The 22,154-nt window shown below is 36.9% G+C and overlaps 1 protein-coding gene across 1 annotated transcript in view; it reads right to left on the bottom strand.

Annotated features, from left to right (window-relative positions):
* Window positions 1-693: 693 nt before the first annotated feature.
* HAS2 (hyaluronan synthase 2) overlaps window positions 694-22,154 on the bottom strand; it is a 28,332-nt gene continuing 6,871 nt past the window's right edge. The window contains exons 2-4 of the mRNA XM_045560377.1: window positions 16,677-17,303; window positions 5,046-5,147; window positions 694-3,584 (exon numbers count right to left, since the gene is read on the bottom strand). Of these exons, the coding sequence (XP_045416333.1) occupies window positions 2,655-3,584; window positions 5,046-5,147; window positions 16,677-17,303 (1,659 nt within the window). The 3' untranslated portion in view covers window positions 694-2,654. The remainder of the gene's footprint in view (window positions 3,585-5,045; window positions 5,148-16,676; window positions 17,304-22,154) is intronic.

Below are 22,154 nucleotides of genomic sequence, written 5' to 3'. Positions count from 1 at the left end.
CAGAATATAAATTGATTATATCCCCAGTATTAGAGATAATCACATTTAAATATTTTTGTTTTTACAAAATTGTTACTGTACAAAATGGTTTTTTAAAACATATTTCTCCAACATCCTCATATATTCTTTGAGAACATTGTATTCATTAGCTAATGATGTTCCATTGCTTGTATGTATCATAATTCACATAATTATTGCCCTCATTATTTGATTTTAGGTTATTTTAAGGTTTTGATATTTGAAAAGAATGCTATAATAATAAACAAACTTGCTTATAACTTTTCTGTATATCTGTGATTTTTTTTTCCTGCTATGATAAGTTCCTATAATAAAACTTTTGTCTAAATTTGGGCTGCTTTCAAGGGAAGTGGAATAAAGTGCAGATCAGAGACAGGGGAAATGATAATTGAGATAGCCTCTCTCTCTCTTTTTCTCATCCCCTTTCTCCTTTCTCTCTCTCCCCTGCTCCTCTCTCTCTCTCTCTCTTCTACCCATCTCTCTCTTTCCCTTCTGGTTTTCTGGATTTCTAAACCACACCAATTTTGGGGATTTCTACCTAAAGATAAGCAACATTAAATGACATATTATCTTTTACCAACCCTGATATTTTTTCTATAAGCCCCATTCTTAAATGCATACCATTACAATGAGAAAAACAAAGTTCCCCCTTCCCTTAGGAAAAAAAGGCAATAATCTTATCAAAAATATTTTATTTACAAAAAAATTAATTATACTATACATCCTATACTGGAAATACATTGAATAATTGCTAAAATAAATACAGGCAATTAATTCAACTTTTTATAAGAATGAGAGAATTTGACATTTGAATGTTATCAAAGCTTAACTTAGAACATAAATAGTTAAAAAGGCAAACTCAAGTTTTAGTCTCACTTATTGGTATGGTGTGTTTGTTTCCCACAAGCTCCCCAGTCCGTGAGAGCCTGAGTTTCATAATGTCATATACCTTTTTGTACTCTGAAGGTAGAACGTGCAGCTTTTTCTTAGGCAGGATAGGTGTAACATAGATGACTGCATAAAAAAGCAGAAAGGTAGGAAGCACGGGTTTAACATTTCTCCATGTGTGTCTGCTTCACCACAATACTGTTTATTCAACTATTCCCGTATTTTGATCGTGTTTTTAACACAAGTCTACACAGCACCAGCTACAAGGCAAGATCAGTTGTGTAAAAGGTCAAATTGGATGCTTGAGGCTAAGTTCAGAGTACCTATTTTTATATGCGCCACTTCTTGATATACTTATTGAACCTTCATATTAATTTCTACTGTGTAGACAATTTTATATAGGCCAAGAACAGGAGAGATGAAACAATGATCTGTATAATTCAGAAAAAAATATCTTCCTTCCCTAGAAAGTGAAAGAGGACACTTGCAGCATAAATCTGCCAATTTTGAACCTATGTGTTTTAGATTTATTATAATTTATTCAACTCACCTGTGTAAACATCATACCAACATGTAAAGTGAAATGGCAAGCTGAAAAATAAGACAGGTGAAACATGTTCAATATCTAGATGGGATCTGGTAAATTCGGGCCACAGAACCAAACCTTTGATGAACTGCACTATATTTGTCCAAATTATACAGATAATTTTTCCACTTTCCATTTTACTTGGCCTGGGAAAACACTGCCAGTATCTCCAAAGATTATTCATCTTTGATACTCATGGTTTGTCCATTGCTGGATGCCTATTTTTGTCTTTCAAGGACTAGCACTCCCTTTTTATTAATCTTATGAAAAAATTGCACTTTTCTACCCTTTGGCCTTGAGTTTCAATGACTTATTTTTTCTTTTGTACACATGAAAGTATGTGTTTTTACTCCCAAAGTGTGACAGGTATATTGGCCTTTTCTAAAAGAAATGAAAACAAAAGTTAAAATATTGAAAGTTTAAATACTTTTTTCACAGAAATAAACTATTCAATTTTAAAAGGTAGAGAGAGAGAGAAACATTTTATTCTTTCTATCATGAACATCAGTCAACCAAGCTTCACATTTTGGGCAGGTTTTTTAAGTATGAATTTTTTTCAGAACTTATTTTATTTTAAAAAAAAGGAAGAACAGGTGTATTTTGGCAGAGAAGTAAAATATAGAAATATGTAAAATTTGTTTTAAAAATTGGCATACAAAATTTAAAAACACAGTACAATTATATCAAAATACAGCACAGCCAACGGCCTTTAAATTTCCTTTGGCATTTCATTTGGTAAAGTTAAAAAGAAAATCCTTCCTAAAAAAAATTATCAAAACAGTCCATAAGTTAGGTTGTATAGGTTGAAAGAAATTTTCCTTGAGTTTCCAAAATCTTTTTCTTCCATGATAACCCACATAAAGCATGGCTAGTGAGGTATATAGGACAAAACACTTTCAGGTGGATGCACAGTAAGGAAAAAGTGCATAAACAAAGAATTCATCCCATTTTCATAGAAATGACAGGTTAAATCTGAGATTCTTCTTGTTGATGTATTGTTTTACTTTGGCAGAATGAAAATAAATCCATAGAAATGTCTTTGTTCAAGTCCCAGCAGCAGTGATATGTCTCCTTTGGTGGCATTATCTGATGCCACAATACTGTACAGCCCCTAGAGGAACTAAGGTGGTATATGCGACTGCAAACGTCAAACCATGTGATATCATACATCAAGCACCATGTCATACTGTTGTCCCTTCTTCCGCCTGCCACACTTATTGATGAGAACCACATACAGCGTCAAAAGCATGACCCAATAGCATGCATAGAGCAACGTTCCAACAATTAGAACTGTCTGTTTGGATTCCGAAAATGGCTTTTTGGATTCCTTATAAATGGTGAAAATCACACCACCCAGGAGGATTGTAAACCAAACTGACACTGGGATGAGTCCTATGAAATTAACAACAATGGTTTTCCTTCCTGATGTGCCCCACCCAGCTTTGTTTATGGTTGCGATGGCAAACATCTTGGCGGGAAGTAAACTGGACATGTATAACACTGAGTAGAGAGACATGAAGACCATGACGATATTTCCTCTAAGGCAGCTGGCAAAAGATGATTTGATGAGACCTACTAGCTGGACAGTTAACAAGAAGAGGAGGATGTTCCAAATTTTACCTCGGTAGAAGAGCTGGATTACTGTGGCAATGAGGAAGAAAGGAAAGAATCCAGTGATAACCGCCTCGTAGGTCATCCACAAGTGATGTTTGTGAAACCACATTGCATTGTACAGCCACTCTCGGAAGTACGACTTGCTCCAACGGGTCTGCTGGTTTAACCATCTGAGATATTCTATAGGTGTTTCAGTAAGGCACTTGGATCGAGCTGTGTATTTTGTTGCATAGCCCAGACTCAGCACCCGGTTCGTTAGATGCCTGTCATCTCCAAAACTACATTGGTTCCCCATAAATTCCTGATTATACCAGTCTTCCACAAACTCATGCAGCAAGGAGTTTCTGTACATTCCCAGAGGTCCACTAATGCACTGGACACACCCAAAATAAGACTGACAGGCCCTTTCTATGTTAAAAGCCATCCAGTATCTCACACTGCTGAGGAAGGAGATCCAGGAATCGTACTTGTTTAAAATCTGCAAGAAGGAAAATACAAAAGGTAAGCTTTAGATAAAAATACCAACAAAACCTGCACCATCCTGAGATTAACTACCTAAAGTGAGATTTGTTATTTTATCTTCCCATTTTGGCTTCCTTCCTCTTTTGACATGATTATACTGTGTTTTCTCCAATACTGTGTTACTAGATTGATTTGTTAAGTTGTTGTGTGCATATGTTGGGATTCTTTGATGGTGAAAATTTTTTCTCTACTTCATCATTCTCTGCCCTCTTTTTGCTATGATGTTTATTCTTGTTCTTATTGTTGTGTTATAAGATTGAGGCTTTTAGGCTTTAGCCCTCAGTCCCCAAATTCTTCTCCCAGGCACTCTTTCCTACCATCTAAGATTTGAAAGTTCTTAAATTTTAGTCCTTTCTATTCTGGTTAATTTCCAAATCATCCAATCCTTGGCTGTTAATTTTCCTTCTCCCTTCTCCACGCTTTTTCACAATGCCAGTGATAAAAGAGTTTGCTCTTGTCTCCTGGCAAAATCTGAATCCTAAAATAACTCTTTTTATAAAGGCTTTTGAAATTTTTTTAAGTTTTTTTCTTGGCACTGTTTCTAAATTCTCTCCTGTCTCAATTTTGTTTAGTTTTTATCTGGATTTTGCATGCTTTCTTTTTTATCACTAGGCTATTTCTTTGTCATTTCTAATGCAATTTCTTTGCCTTTACTATCAACCTGCATATACAAAATGAGTCATACAACAACATAATATCTAAATTTTAAAGTCAATTTTCCATGTACTTCTCCACTTTTGCCAAAATCTAATCTCGTGTTTCAAGAGAATTCTTTATTTTTACATATTTTCACACATTCATTTTTCCATCTCACAAACATGAAACTACCTTCATCAATATTTGTTTCTCTAATCACTTTTCCATCAGTAGCAAATGATGGGTCATATTGGAAAATCTACTTATTATTTCTTTCTTTGCCTTTCTCACTAGTATAAATTTAAGTTGTTGTTTCTTTTTTCTTCCTATTTTCCAGTTTGGATTTTTGACCAACCACATATTAACCAGTATTTAAATATACGGGTATAAGATATATAATCCATTCCCCACCACAGTTCTGTTTGTTTACCCTTGTAACTAAACCCCAACATTAGAGTTTAGCAGAACATGAAATATTAAGTTATGATCCAAGGATATATGGTAGAAATCATTGCACATTTATGTTATTAATATGTTGCATATAACTTATCAGCCACTAAAGACATAGGTTATACTCCAGGACTAAGCAAGGAAATCCTAAATTATTTCAATTTTTAATTGGAAAAGAGACAGTGAAGTGGGTCCAAGGCACATTCTAATGTGTCTTCAACACCAACAACAATACCTGGCAGAGTCAGTATGTAATAAATGTATGTTCAAGGAACCAATGAGCCAGAGTGCTATTAAAAGTGTCTCATACAAAAGATGAAGCCATATGTACCTGGACATCTCCCCCGACACCTCCAACCATGGGGTCTTCTTCTAAAACTTTTACCATCTCCACAGATGAGGCAGGGTCAAGCATGGTATCTGAATCACAAACCTGCAAAGAAGACAGTAGAAAATGAGTTAAAGAGAAGGTAGACCCGTGAGTACACTGCATACAATCAAAAGTGGGCCCACATACTATGCCCTCATCTTTATTATCAGGAGGCCTCAGTCAGCAAGTGTCACAAGAATGAAAGAGGGCTCGTTAGTTATATCATGGCCAATACGAAGAGCTTATTTTTCAGGAAGCTTCATATTTAAGTTAACGACATTGCTGGGCAGAACAGCTGAAGTGATGTGCTAGGTATGAGCTGTAGGGTGACCAGCATGTCCCAGTTTGCCATGGTTGTCCCCAGTTTTGGCAATGAAAGTCTCATGTCCCTGGTAACACCACTGGCAAACTAGAATGTTTGGGTACTCTAGATATCTAGTCTATAGTTTTTTTCCCAGTTGCCTTAAATAAGGCTTTTAGGCAATTGTCTCTCAGGTCTGAATGACAAGAAGATCTTATGATATTTTTGAAAGAGAGACATATTTAACAATGGTTTTCCTATTTTATTTCATTTTTTTTAATTTCAGACTATTATGGGGGTACAAATGTTTTGGTTACGTAAATGGTACATTTTGAACCATTCGATTCAAAATTATAAGTGTGCCCATCACCCAGATAGTGTGCATTGTACCTGTCAGGTGTGAATTTACCCATCCCCTCCTCCCCCCTCCCACCTGCTTGATTTCTGATGCATGTTATTTCCATATGTGCACATAAGTATTGATTGATTAGTTCCAATTTAATGGGGAGTACATGTGGTGTTTTTCCATTCTTATGATACCTCACTTAGAAGAATGGTCTCCAGTTCCATCCATGTTAATATAAGAGGTATTAGTTCACCATTTCTTTTACAGCTGAACAGTACTCCATGGTATACACATACCACATTTTATTAATACAATGAATAGAAGACAGGAGAGCAATTCTCCTGCAGATGATGGTATAGTTCTGAAGCAAGACGTCCGTATGGCCTGGGCTTAGTAAATGACTTCACAAAGGGAACTAGCTTTAAAGACTTTTAAAGATATTTAAAGATCTTTAAAACATCTTTTATTCTAAAGCATTAAGTGTTCATCTAGTAGATGTAAATCACTTTAAGCTATTCTAGGAATGTCAATTATTGCTTTTAAAAACAATCTTTCTATGGGCCAAGAAAAAAGCAATTGTGTATCCAAACAAAATACAACTTCAAGAAAATTATTGGAGGTAGTTGATACCTGTGCATCCATAATAGACATTTCTATTGGGACAGGGTTATAATTAGTACTTTTCTTTCCAGCCTGATTTCTGAATCAATTGAAAAATTAAACAGAAGAATAAAGCAGATACAAAACCAAACTATCACCTGTAAACTTATAAAGCTGATACGGAGAATAGGGTTTATATCTGCAGAGAGGCGGGCTTCATAATTCTGTTGATAATTCCGTTCCCCTATTTTAGACACTATACTAAGTCCCAGACAGGCTCTAAGGGGAACTAGCCTCCTCCTGCAGATGCAGTATATGCCCCTTCCACAGGCATGGCTGCTGCATGCTCCTGGGGTGTAGCCCACTCCCAGAAGAGGGAAGGAGCTGGGCTTCCTATTACTCCTTCCATAATCACTATTCAGGTTAAGTTACTCCTCTTCTCTTAAAAAAGAAGAAATGAGACAGTGGGGAAAGGCCAGGTACCTGGAGTTTCCTCCACATGATCAGAGAAAAATCAGAAGCAGAAAAAAAGTAGGGAAAAAAAATGTTCCCATCTCCCCATCACTGCAACATTTACTAATTGGACACACTATACTTTTTTGCTGAATGCAGAAAGACCCTAGCAGATACAAACTTATCAGCCATTATTCTGCCAGCAAGTCTGGCTAAACTGGTTGGATCGAATCAAAACTTAGCCTGTTTCTTTATATCAAAAGTAATTATCTTAACAGTTCTCCAAGCTACTCTATAAAAATAGTCAGCATTTGATATACGAGTTTTGAATAATAAAAAAATAATCAATTTGTAGAAACAAAATCTGAGTTGAAAGAGACCTTAGATAATATGGAACATGAGTCCCTTACATTATTAGCTAAGGAATCACAACATTTTAAAAAAGTATCTGTCTCAAATTTTACTAATAGCTATTTTTTTTCTGAAAAGATTTTATGTTATTGAAGAATACTGGTAAAAATAGCAACTTAAGTGCATTATTAAAACTTATGACATACGGAATATATGGGGCATCCAATTATAAAAAGTGAACTTACCCCTTTAGCAAAACTATAGCTACTTTGGGGTTAACTTCTGATTTTTTATTTTGTTTTGCTTATTTATATTTAGAGCACTCATTTTCTAAACAAAAATTCATTTATTGTTTTTTTGGCATTCCATTTAGGTTCAACATAGTCACACTTACTTTAAGAAAAAATAATTTAGGCAGAAGCTAGGTATGAGTCTGTCATTGTACAAAATAGGATGTCACTAACACTTGCGTTTGTATCCAAGGATCCCAAGCCTCCCTAGCCTAGACAAATTCCTCCGAAAGCAATGTTTTGCCTCTTCCATGCCTTGTCAGTCACTGGTTTGTATATGGCTACAAGCTGGGCAGGAGATCTGTGATGAGGGGAGAGAAGGGTGAAGGCAGAAGTCCAATCCATCTTTAGAATCCAGCATCCTGACTTTATGGCCACACCCACCTCTATTGACTCAAGCTGGAAGAGGTAAAACCAGAAGGCTAAAATAAGACTAAAAACAACAGGAAGGGAGCAACCCAGAATTAATGTTCAAATAAGTCTGCCTGCTTGTGAGCACAACCAGGCCAGCGGAATTGCCTCTTTGAAATGACCAAACTGAAACCAAACTTCTGAGGTTCTGCGTATTTAAATTGGTCCTTGCCACTCCCAGTTCCTAATAGCAAAGTGCCAGAAGTTCTCTGAGAGATTGTTCACACATTGAGTTTAGCTATGTCGGAAGAGAAAGCTCAGAAATCTCTTGAGAAAGGGTTTGTTATAGTAGGATTTAAGAGCTTTAAAAAATTTCATCTTCTGGATGCTATTTGGTGATAGAATGCAAACTAGAAAGCCACAGTCTTTGTTTGACAATCTGTAAAAGCACGTGCATTCAGGGACACAATGACATTTACTTATTAGGGTAGAAAGAGCTTAACTTTTGTCCTTCTTAAATTCCAGATGGCAGGAACAGAATTTCTAGCTGTCTCCTCACTAATTAATAACAAGTATGCAATTTCATGAATGTTGACTATTTAGGTCTTGGCTCCAGTCTGCGGGAGACATACACCAGTCCATGCAGAGTTGAACCACACATAAGGAAAAACTACCGGACATGATTTGAACACAGGACACAGAACAAACCAAAATATCTTTTTGGCCACACTGAATGTATCGCTGTAATTTGTTGAAACCACACGATCACGAGTTATAAGATTTCTCACTCGGAGATATGGAAATGAAGCAAAGTCACCAACTTTTGAGTAAACGGAATGAAACACGTCAAGACAAAAAGACATTATTGGGAGTAACCAGCCACCTCAGCTTTAACCACAGAATCATCAACTACAGGGCATAAGCCCATCACTCTTCCTGTATCACTACTCTAGCCAAGAGTGAATTCCCTCTCTTTCCTCCCTAAAACAGGGGTTGGCAAACAGACCTACAGGTCAAGTCCAGCCTCCCACTTGTTTTGATATGGTCTGTGGGCTCAGAATGGTTTTACATTTTTAAATAGTTAAAAGAAATCAAAAGAAGAATATTTTGTGACACATGGAAATTACATAATATTCCAATTTTAGTGTTTACAAATAAAGTTTTATTGGAATCCAGCCATGCTCATTCACTTATACATTATTTATGGCTGCTTTTCACTCTACAACAACCAAGTTGAATAGTTACAACAGAAACCATACAGTGTGCAAAGTCTAATATCTACTATCTAGCCTTTTATAAGTAAAGTTTGCCAACCCTGAGTTCAAAATAACTGGGCACAGGGGGAGGGTTCTGCTTTCATAAATATAACAATGAAGTTGAGATTAAATATGTTTGAAGCCCCAGTGCTAACTTGGTAGATTTTTTAAAGTTATCTCTATCTTTAAGTTATGAAGAGCACTAACTGTATAAAGTATAGGATTTCAATAAACTAGATTTTCTTTAGCCAAGATTTTACCTATTATATGAATAAGGGCCCGTAGAATCAAGAAGCCTCAATTAAAGTCTTGAGTCTTGTAACTTACTACTTCTATCACCTTGAACAAGCCACTTACTATCATGGCACATCAGTGATACTGCATGTAAAAGTACTTTGTGAATTACAAAGGACTGTAGAGGCCAAGTGTGGTGGCTCAAGCCTATAATCCTAGCACTCTGGGAGGCTGAGGCGAGAGGATCACTTGAGCCCAGGAGTTTGAGTTTGCTGTGAGCTAGGCTGACGCCACAGCACTCTAGCCCAGGCAACAGAACAAGACTCTGTCTCAAACAAAACAAAACAAAGGACTGTAGAGAAATATTTCATTGGTATAAGATAATGATCTTTAATTTTTTAATACTCCCAAAGTAAATCCACATCTAATCATGGCAATCATTACTACAAACAGATGGTTCCTTAGAGAGAATCACTAAAATGGACATGGGAATTGATTAGATTCAGAGAATCTCTTAGCACACGAACAAATTCAAATTTATTGGAACCATCTATAGCATTTCTGTCCATTCCAACTTATCTTACTGATCTTAAAGGTAATTTACCTCACAACACTCTAAAAAAAAATTCCCTCTAGAAATATTGTTATTTATTACCAAATGCCTATTAAATTCTAAGACCCAAGTCTGAAATGCTAAGTCTCCATGTTTTACTTTTTAAAATATCTTTCCTTTTACATGGACTGATGGCTCATGGCTCTCCTCCCTACTTTTCATACCACTTCAAAGAGCATTGAGAGCCAACACAGCAAGAGGAAAATCTTAATTGCTTTGGCTGCCTTCAGTGAGGGGACAGGTGGGAAATAAATCAAGACTCCTTCTGTTGCTACTGGCTTCACTTTTTTCTTGCTTGTAAGGCTCAACTCTTTCTTAACCTTGACCCTTGATCTTAACCTTGACCTTTCATCTTAACATTGACCTAGTAAGACTATCTCTAGAGCATATAGAATTAGCTCTTGGTCCCTACCACAACTTAATTAAAAAGTAAATGGAAATATTTGTACCACCTCCTTCTCTAAAGAAAAGGGGTAAGGGCCAAAACCAAAAAATTCACAAATAATTTCTTATTGGCAAATAAGATGGTGCCATTCTCTCTGAACTGCTAACAGTGTAGCACCAGAGTAAATACACTACTGTGAGGAAAAGCAAGCACTATACAAGGCCTTGGTATCAAATAGATCTGGGTCCCAATCCACCATTTACCAGTTATATAATAAACATGGACTAGTTTCTTAACTGTGGACTCCTTACCTCCTGTCCCTAAGCCTCTGTTCCTTAGGTGAAAAATATGGATAATCTTATCTACCTCATAAGTTTTTTGTAATGGTTGGTTAGCTAATGAGATAAGGTATGTAAAACTCTTAATAATGGCTAGCTCATAGTAAATGTTCAATAAATGAAAGTCATATATAGTAAGAAGCGATAAACCAAAACCAGAGGCACAAATTCAGGACACTAGTCCAAAGAGAGAAGGTCCTGCTTATAATTACTGTAAATAAACTATGACTCACCCAGAGAGAGGGGAACCAATGCCTCTCCCAATATTCAACACAAGTAAATGAGTTGAATTCTTGAGCAAACAATGTAAAATTTCTTAGAATGGGTTGTTAATGAGGGGGGGAAAGTAGAATAATTAGAGAATAGTTTGCAGCTGATTAAGATTCGTTCATGACCTGGAATATGCCTCTATGGTACAGTGTGTGAAAGTTCATCATGTAGCAAAGGGTGAACCCTGGACCCAGTGAAACTTACAGACGCGTTTGTTGTATCTTGACTTGACATCTCTTCATTAACATTGAGCTTGCTGAATGTGATGCTGCATAACACAGGAATATCATCTTTGGTTCCAGAAATATATAAATGTCAATGACAAACTTTTACTTTTTAAAATCTAGACCCTGAGAATTGCATTTTTAAATAGTTAAAAATTCATAAGGTATGGTCATTAATTATATTACAACAAACTTCTAAGACTATCAATCCTATATGGCACTTTATTTTTTTTTAAAAAAAATCTTGATTTTCTATTTATATGGATTCTGGATAAATGGAATTTACATGTAAGCACACACCTAAGTTAACCAGCCTCAGTCTAAGCAGCAAATACAAAATCATAAAATCTAAAAATGCTAGCGCTATAAAAACCCTTTGAAATTAATGAGTAAAATATATATATCCTCAAAGAAAAGACAATTTTTCTTTGGCGAAAGGGATTGGGGGATGGGGAGGATGATCTTCTCTTATAGTAACTAGGTTTATGGTACAGGATCTCAAGTCTAGCCAATGGGAAGCCTTTACATTATGGACACCTAAGCAGTTTGGCACTACTTTGTTGCTCATTTTAAAAGGACTTAGGAAGATATAAGCCTTCCTTGATAGAATGAATTGTCCAAATTGTTATAAAATAACTCCTGCCTTAAGCCAACCACCAACCAATAATCTCTTCCAATCATTAAAGTGAAAAAAGGAGTCATTTGGTTATTCCCTTTTCCTTTCTAGGAAAACTTAAACATGAGTGAAATTTATAAAAGGTGCAAAGCAAAGGTAACAAGCCAGCTGGAAAAGTGGGAAACCAAATGTTGTCACCTCAAAGGCTTAAACCATGAAATACCCTTATTCCAAATGTTTGGAATTCTCATTCCAAAGAAGGTAATCAGGGAAGCCTATAATGGTGGCCCTTAAATTAGGGCTTATATTCAAGAACCCAATTTGGGGGGAAAGGGCCATTAAAGTGAAAGTGAGAAACATGACAATAACTGATAAATGAAAAGAAAATTCTGATATCCCTTTTTGTTTTCTTTTGATCTTGCTGTAGCAGAGCCTCCAGGATGTTGCTAAAAAGAATTAAGGTGTCAGAGGAATTAAACCAGTACTGAGTTAAGAGTCCTGAACTGGGAGGGATCTTAGAGATGATCTGTTCTATCACATCAATTGATGAATCAATAGAGGCCAGGCCCTCGGCAAGTAAATGACAGAGTTGGATATAGAATTCAGACTTCCTTGTTCCTATTTTAGTGGGCTCTTAATATTATCCTCCAAAATGAGGGACACAAAGAAACACTATTCTCAACATTGGCCTTCAAATATTTCAGTTGCTTAGACTTTGTATACAGAACAAGAACCAAACAAATGTTACATATAGTTGATTATTGTTAATCACAGTAGTTATGGTTGCCAGGAATGCTGAATTACTGAATATTGAAAATTTTCTTCTAGTAGAACTATAGTTTTAATTTCATCCATTCTTCTGGTCACATGTTCATCTACTCATCAATACATAACCTTATTTTATTTGTGCTTCTATTTAAATATACTTTATTTAATATATATATTGTTTATCCATTATTATTGAACTCACATCCGACAACACAATAACTCATGCCTAAAGGAAACTCATCTCAATAAGGCATACCACAGGCTCCTTATGATTCGGAACACTAGGTACACTTAGGGGCCATTTAAAATAGCTACATCACCAAGAAAAAGCACAAAAAGGTGAAAAACATGGCACCAGATAACCATGAGGAGGATAATTGTTTACAGTGTAAAAGCTGAAAGAAGGCAAAGCATCACCTTGTTTGACCTCAGTGGGAACACATGCATTGGATAATTACAAGATTTTGCCACTGTGAGTATGCATGCAAATAACCAAAACACTGTGAGTATTGACTTTGGAGTTATAAGTAAATTTTAGTAAGTATGCAAATTTGCAAATACAGAATCCATAAATAATAAGGGCCAATTCTATTGTTGTGAATGATGATATAGCTTTACTTTTTTCCCACTCAAAGAATTCTTGATATCTAGGATGTTGCCAGATTAAATTAATGATAAAAATGCCTCCTATAATCTTCCTGCTTAGAAAATGTTCATATATATCATATAATTTCATACCTAGGAAATCCCTAATACACACATCCAGGGATATTGGAGTTTTTTTTTTTCTTTTGTTGCATAGGCTGGTGGCCACTTCAGTTGTAACATGCATGTTCAGTGATAAAAGATTGGGATAAAGCAATTATGTAATCAAGACAAAGTATATTTTAAGTCTTTCGATACCATTATATAAAAAAATTCAAAAAAATAAATATAATCCCAAACTGTTTTAAAAATAAGGGAAAAATAGAAGGGTATACATTGGAAAGTATTAAACTATCAGTTGTGAATTTGTTGCATACAATTTTAATTTTGCCCATTGTGCTTTCTTTTATATTTTTAAAACACATTTCTGTAAACATGTGCTACATTAGTAAATTAAAATGCCAGTATAAAAACTATTTTAAAGAGGTAAGTGAGATTTTTACCCTATATTAAGCCATATCCAGAACCGGTCAGAATCTGTCTCTTTTTGAAAAATAAAGTTTCTCTAGAAAATATAATGATTCTGGATTTTTAAAATCTTCCTCATTCTTTTTCTAATTTTTCATTCCCTTCATCTTCTTTTCTCAAAATTTTTTCCTCCTGTTTTTCTATTTTCTCTCTGAAAGCAGCCATCAGCATCATCAGATAAATTTGCTGCCACACTGCCTTTCTCCTTGACTAGAGCTTCCCTGGGGGCCCCATGTCAGCATTCAGTATGTGAATGGCTGCAAGACTGAGACAGTCAGTTGAGAAGACTAGAGATGAAAGCTGAAACAGATAGAGGGAGAGGTGGTAACTGGTCAAGCCTTGTTCCCAAGGAGAACAGAAGAAGCAGACCCAGAGGTCCCAGGAGAATAGATGGAAAGGATAACCTTGAGACAGGAAGTGAGGTTGGGTATTCTTGAAACAATGTAAGCAGAAAAGAGTAAAAAGATAATCTCAACAGCATTCAGAACTAGTACTTTTGACTTTCCCTTTAATAGGAAGCAAGGTCATCTGTTAGCAGTTAAGCAGGGAGGAGTTTGGATCGGGCTCTGGGAGAGTGGTGAAGGTATGAAATAATAGGTTATGAGAGCAATAAGCAGGACATCTATTCAAAAGCAAGTGAAAAAAGTGCTGACGAGTGCCAAGGATCCAGCTGCAACTGGAAACCAATCCTTTTGGCCATCTCTCTCCACAGTTAAGCAGTATTCTCCAGCAAGCATGTGAGCAGATGGTCAGTTCCATCCCTGGCCCCATTTTCTCTTGTGTATTACCACCTGAACTTTGCTTCCTTCTTTCCTTAACCAGCCTGCACTCCAAGTTCCCTCGCTTGTAATGCTTAGTGGCCAACATCCTCAAATCTCTCTCCCTTTTGGCTTCCTGTGACTTCTGCTTTGCAATTCTGGAACTATAGGTCAATCAGAATAGAAGCTGAGAGTGATTAGTGTTTAGTTTTAACCTCATGAAATTGCCATTCTTACTTGTCAGACATGGCTAAGTATCTGGAGATGGCAGGATAGCATTACCAGTTTCAGAATGCCAAGAGATTTGTACCCTTGTATGAGTGCTTGGAACTGGTGGAGAGTCCCAGGAGGCATCAGGACCTAGTTAGCAGCAGCTGCCTGGGTCAGTCTATCTGGAAGCTTCCTCCATCTCTACATGGAGGAAGGGAAGCTCTCAAGCCCGGTTAGGGCTCCAGTAGGAAGCTACTCTAACATTTCATATTTTGTATTATTTCTTCCTGGACAGGCACAGTGTAAAGTTGTCAAGGATACAAACAAAATTCAAAACAAGAATGATGGGAGAAGAGGGCTTGGGAGGAGCTGATTTAAAAAAATAAAGAAAAAAAAAAAAACACACTCCGCACAATGAGGCCTTGATTAGAAATGACAAATGTAGCAGTTGTTCTAACTAAAATTAAAGACAAAATATCAAAACAGATGTTTTCTTGTGTTAAGCTCAGAGTTTCATTTTTCATATGCTGTATAACTTCCCCCACTGATCCCTTCCTTTAAAAATATCCTATTAGTCTCTCACCTAGGCCCAAAGTTGTATTATATAAATCCTGAATGTCCTGAGATGACTGAGACCACCTTAACTGTGAAAGTTCTACCATTGAGAAATTAGGAGAAACTTGAGAAAGAAACTTGAGAAACTTTCCCACCTCCCTGGAAGTGAGATTAATACGCAGATTAGTATAATGAAGAAATGCCTCAAAACTTCAGATGTTAACTAAAGTTAATCCCATGGTAGCAATTGACAGATACTATAATCTTTGAGGAAAGACTAGACGATAATATAATAAATAACAATATTAACAGAAAAAGGTTTAATTATATTAACAATGTCAATCCAGTATCATAAATGACTTTTTCTAAACACTTGGAATACACTGTTTGAAATAATTATCTCAAATCACTTGTGACATTGGTTTATTCTGTCTAGAAAACTGAGACTCAGAGAGAAAGGTTTTGCTCAAGGTCACCCAGCTACTAATACCTGTGTTAGAGCCTTCATCTATTGGCTGCAAAGCCAATGCCCATTCCAGTCTCATTACCGGAGAACCACTGGGTGTGACTTTGTGGCAATAAAGGCCCCTCATGGGTCTTCTGAAAAGCAGAATTTCACTCTTAAGAGGAGAGAAAGTGTATCCCAGTGGACTTCTTAAATCAGAGTCATTTCTTTATTCTCAATATCATCATGACCTAAATCTAAGTATGTGCATAAAATTAAAACTAGAAAATTCACAAGGACCCTACTAATGTTAAGAAGAAAGCCTTAATGGGAACTAGAAGAGGAAAAGCCCCATAGTGAGCTGTCCGGGAATTAATGAGAGACACAGTCCGTCTCATTTTCATGCAAGCAAACACCATCACAAATGCTTTCAAAGGTCAAGTTGCAGTGAATGAGGTAATGCTCTTTGGGAAGCGAAGTAAACATTACTTTTGTTTTGCTCTAAGATGTTTTCTTTTTCATTTTTGTTTTCCTTTCCTTTCTCTCTCTCAGTTTTGAATTTTTTGTTCTTTTAAATCAAAATTGTTCTCACCACCCCATTTGCCCAGTCCCTGCAAAAAACATTTTATAGCCTCCCTTCAGCCTGCAGAATTTCTCAAGACCCTTCTGCTCAGGCAGACACTCTTTTCTTACAAAGCTGGAGAATTAGAGACTGTGGAAAATGACGTTGGATTTGACTTGGCAGAAACAAGGGGGCAGAGAAGGTAAGGGAGGGGGAGAGAAGGGAAGGAAGGGTCTCCTGTCAAAATATTCTTGACGTTTAACCAATAACATGGCACAAGTTAAGCATTTTCATAGATAGTCTTAACAGTTTTACAAGATTTTTTTTTTCTCATTTTCAAAATGTGCTTTCAACAGTTATGCTGTTTCCAAATGAACTGAAAGAGGTACTGTGTTCAGAAGGGACAAGGATGGGCTATAGCATATGACTGGAGAGATACAAAAGCGGCTTTATTTAAATGTATGTTTGCCCTGGCAGGAATTTGGAGACCTACCTGTACATAATCCACACTCCGTCCCAGTGCTCTGAATGCCGTGTACATGACTTCTCTTTTTCCACCCCATTTTTGCATGATGCAAACACTTTTGTTGGACAAGACCAATTGGGTTACATGTTGTGAGCTTTCTTTATGTGATTCATCTGTCTCACCGGGACCCTTTTCGTGGAAGTTGTTCTTCCAGATGTAAGTGGCTGATTTGTCCCTGCCCATGACTTCACTGAAGATGTCCATCATGTAAATGTCATCTTCCGAGTTCCCATCTATGACCATGACAACTTTAATCCCAGGGTAGGTTAGCCTTTTCACAGATTGCAAACATTTCCTTAAGTAGTCTGGATCTTCTTGATATGCAGCGATGCAAAGAGCAACTGTTTTGTTCAACTTAATGGGGGTTTCTAAGGATTTTTTCATTTTTCGATGCTCCAAAAAAGCAAACAGGCTTTGGATGATGAGGTGTGATGCTAAAAAGGCACCATACAGTCCAAAAGAGAAATAGTAATTATCCGTTTGGATAAACTGGTAGCCAACAATATAAGCAGCTGTGATTCCAAGGAGGAGAGAGACTCCAAAAAGTGTGGTTCCAATTATTCTCAGGATACATATAAACCTCTCACAATGCATCTGTAATATAATCAAACAATACTCTTGGTTAACCACTGTTGTCCCACACTTGTTATATACATGGCATCACAGGGAAAGCATTAGACTAGAAGCATCCAGGAGTTCTAACACTGATTTTCTCACTTAATTCACTGTGTGACTTTCTGCACCTCAGTTTGCTCATCTGCAAATTGGGGATAAAGATACCCTTCTGGCACACCTGAGAGGGTTATTTCAAAAATCAAATGAGATGAGGTAGCAGGCACTACTGAAAACCATATATATTAAACAAATACCTGGATTCATTGCTTTTAGTATGTTAGATCATTTGTCTAAGGCTACACTCTGTGTATGTGGTCACAGCTAGGCATGGAACTTAAATTTCCTAACACCCAAAGCAACCATTCTTCCTGCACCATGTAGTCACTTCACCCCTCGATACTGACCTGTAAAAAATACACAGGGGATTTTGATAAATTTCTCATGTATGATTTCATCTCACCTCCAATGTAAATCCCCTAACTTACATTCTTTCCATGCAGCCAAATGAGATTGGAGATCAGTATACCTGGATTCTAGTACTAGCTCATCAACTAGTGGTGTGACCTTGGGTGAGTCACCGTACCTCTCTGGGCCTCAGTTGTTTTTTTTTTTTTAATCTGTTAAATGAGAGATTTTAGACTTGATTATTTCCAAAGTCCCTATTGACATTAAAAAATCCTCCATCCCTAGATATCCTGCATAGATATCTATCAAAACCCCTGTAATTCTGAATTGTACTCCTTTGTTCAGACATTTGTCTCCTCCAACCACCATCACCAACACTAGATAGTTAGATCCTGGGGGTTAGGAACCTTACTGAAACACAGCAAACACACAATAAATGTTTGTAGAAATAACGAATAAATTAAAGAATAACATGTTTAATTTCAGCAGGAGAGGCTCCATCCTATGAAAAGCTGCAGCCCATTACACCTGAGAATCATTTCTACTCAATAATAGCCAGTTTTGCACTCATCCCTAAATTTTGTGTATCTCCTGAATAAAGTTTTAAACAACACAAAGACAGGAGGACCATTTTTCTGTATTTCCCAATGCATTTCCAATGCTGAGCATTGAAGTGGTGTTTGGCAAACCTTTTTTATTTTTCCCTCTGAAGTTTTATTTTCCTTCTCTTCCAAGATTAACTATCATAAAAAACATAACTGATATAAATACAGTATCTCCATCCTTAGTCATTCACATCAATATTAGGTTTTTTCTCATATTTACATATATTTAGTACTTAATCTTTTTCCTTAATTCAACTTATTTTTACAAGTTGAATATATTTTAAATGCAAACTTAGGCTAAGCAATTAATCTCTGCAAAACCTCTTGCTTGATAGGCTATTTATATTTTCCTAATCCACATCCAAACTTGAAATTGCATGTCCGCACAGAACCTACTCTCATCTTGGCTTTGCTCAGCTGGAGGCACTGTTCACACAGTCACATGCTATTCTCTATAATTGTACATTGAGGTGATCCTGAGTGGGTATGCATTATGTTTCTAGGAAACTTCAGTGTGTCTGCTTACCAGTTGTGCTATCTCTTCTTCCTGAGCACAGACTACAGGGTGTGCATTCCAAGTTTTGGAAATCTAGACATGCCACTTCCAGGAGGGCTCTTAAAAGAGAGGCGGTATGCCTCCTCCCATCTCTCTTTCCCTTTGGCAGCCTTGCTACACATATCAACAAGGTTCTAGGAGATTTTCAGAGCCCCAGGATAGATAGTTTGGTCCTTGAATTACCATATGGAAGGCAGCCACCACCAGTCTGGAATACCTGCCTTGGACTCTCAGGTTAGCAAGAAATAATTTCTGGATGTTTCTTTGTTTACCCACTATGCATTTTGGGGATTAGTTCACTCAACTAGTATAATCTAGGTAATGCAAAGCAGCCTAGAGGTCAGAATTCTAGATTGTAGGCATCATTTTCCTTTGTTAAAAGAAAATAATAGTACTTCCCAGGGCTGTCGTGAGGAGCAAAATGAAATAATGTTCGTGTAAGTGTTTTAAAAAACCAAAAACACATTGCAGTTTAAAGTATCAATTAACTAAGAAGCTAAAAAGCAAACAAAACAAAAAACAAATTTCTGTTCTATTTCTAGCAGCCTATCTCTAAGACCTGATAGCATGCAATAGGAGGGAATAATAAAGTAACCACAATGCACGCGGGAAGTTCATACTGTTGAGGTATGGTGAAATGCTGAGTTTTGAGAGAAAGGCAAGTAAGCACCTCTTGTTAATTAACACAGCTGAGGGGATGCTGAAAACTCCCAAATGGTACATTAACCAATGCCTGAAGGTGCTGGGAGCACCAGACTTGGAACTTGTCATTTCCAAGACGTGAGTCATTCTCACAAGAGTGAAAAATTTCAAGGGGACTAAAACACTTTGCCAGGGAGAAGCTTAAGTGTGTGTTTAGCTTGTGTTTAAAATCACCATAGCCAGCAAAAGAACTGCCTGCCATTCTTTTCCATTATTCACATTTTCCTTGCTTTTATCAGCACACGTGGACATAGAGAGTGTTGACATAGCATCTGCTGGCCACAGCTGAAGTGGTAACGCCCTCTTACATCATAGGCGTCTACAGAATGTCCTTTTGAAGCTTGGGAAAACTGCAGCAACGTGGCTAGAATTGAACCTTTATGTTTCTGTGAGATATCTCAGTGTTGTCTAGCATGACACACCCAGCACGGGCCAGAGGGCAAAAGGCACACTTTAAAGCCAGCTTCGCTGAAGGGAATACATTGATCTCAGGGAATGACACACAGGATGTGTCTCTTTACAATTTCCCCGGGGCGATTTCAAAGATATGGGCACCATATGTGTTAGACTTTCTGAGACAATCCCCCATACAAATACTGTTTCATAAGCATACTCTCCTTTTCAGACATATGGCTTTATGGTTACATTGGAAAATAGGGTTAGTTCAATCCTAGATCATAAGTGCTCACTGCTAGATGGCAATATGTTTTAGAAATCTAAATTCTATGAAAATTTAAAATATAAAACTCGATTATTTTTTGCCCAGGATCAGACTTTGGCCTGTTATATACCAATTATTTATAAACTACTATTCTCCACAGAATTTTAGGTCAAATCAAGTATTAAAGAATGGGTTGATACACTATAATGTAAGTTCCACAAAGTTAATAGACATTATATATATGTGTGTGTATATATATGTTTGTGTGTATATATATATGTGTGCCCCAAGGGCATGAAACATTTTTTTTCTGGCTTATAGTTGGTCTTCAGTAAATATTTGTTGAATGAATGAATGTAACTTTATTCATCAACATTGTCATCATAATCATCGTTATAATGGAAGCTAACATTTAATCATTATTTATTAGTTTTCAGGCAGTTGGGCAAGTTTTGTTGTTTTTTAAGAGCATGATCTTGTTTAATCTTAATGACTTTGGGTGGTAAATATATTATTAATCTCATGTTACAAATAACACATGAATATGATGAGGAAAACAGGACTCTGATTATTTAAATAACTTGCCCCAAATCACAAAATCAGGAGTTGGATCCACACAGTGGCCTAATGCCAGATGATTAGAGTATTCCCAGTAAATATTTGCTGACTATATTTGAATCCTCTTGACAACATATGTGGCATCCTTTTGTTTCTGGCTAATAAAACTATGTTATTTAAGGAATGACTGCGGAAACACTGTGAAAATTGTTTCCCTGCTCTTCTAGAAAATGGAAAATTAGCACTTACTCAAGTACAATATAGGCCCAATAGTGAGAAGATTTCAGGGCTCAAGTACTTTCCTAAGTGGGTGCAGCCTATCCGGACAGGGCAAGGGGTGGTTTCAAAGGAAGCTGCTGGTTCCATCTGTAGTGCAGCAATTCTTCTACTGCCAGCAGCCAACATCCTGTTTTACCATTAAAAAAAAAAAAAAGGTACTACTGTTTCCATCGCTTTTGCCTGTGGAGCAGATAGAAAGCCTTACTGTTAACTCATATACCCCAAATGGGACTCTTTGGGTCATTGGGCATTGGAGCATTTTCCTCCCCTTTGACCTTTTTTATTAAGCAGAGAGGAAAATGTTGCATGAAGAGAGAATAACAGCTGCTCTCACTGCCCTAGTGCAGTGGAGAGAACTGAGTTCCCACAGTTTTCATAAAGTAGTCCTTCTGTTTTGGATCTGGGAGAAGCTGAAGTAGATTCAAATTTGTTGAGTCAGCATCTAGGAAAGTCTGCAGAGATTAGGTCAGATGATACCTCTTCTGGGAGGTCTTAGCTTGCCACTCTTTTCTAAAGGACTCCTCCACCCTGCACTCTCTTCACCCCTGGCACACTCTCTCCCCTTACTCTGGTTGATTTTTCTCACTAGCACCTATTTACACTCTATGGCTGCAGGGTTTGTGTGGCTCAGTGTGACCACTTGTGTCCCTGTACCAAAAACAAGCCTTGGCACATAGCAGGTACTCAATGAATAGATTTTGAATCAATGAATAAATCCATTTGGATTCAAGCAGTCAATGCAGACTGATAGGCACAGGTCCCCCATCTTAATTGCAGGGGCAGTGAATATATGCTGAGTGCCAACCAAGCCCTTAAGGGTACCCCTCATTGAGCCATTTTTTTTCCTTTAAAAAAAAAAGCACAGATCCATAATTTCTTGTCCAGATGTCTAAAGGTAAGGGTTGTAGGGAGTCCCAGACTAGCTCTAGAAGATCTTTGGATAACAAATATAGAAAACATGGATGGTCCTCAAGAGCATTTATAGCAATTGTAAGTTGCAATCTGAGCAATCTTATAAATTCAGGGGTCAAGTTTGGGGCATCATCGTTTATCAGTTTGAATGC

Source organism: Lemur catta, chromosome 9, assembly GCF_020740605.2.
Source record: "Lemur catta isolate mLemCat1 chromosome 9, mLemCat1.pri, whole genome shotgun sequence".
Taxonomy (NCBI): domain Eukaryota; kingdom Metazoa; phylum Chordata; class Mammalia; order Primates; family Lemuridae; genus Lemur; species Lemur catta.
Note: the sequence above shows the minus strand (reverse complement) of the source record. Positions and strands in the feature narration are given on the sequence as shown.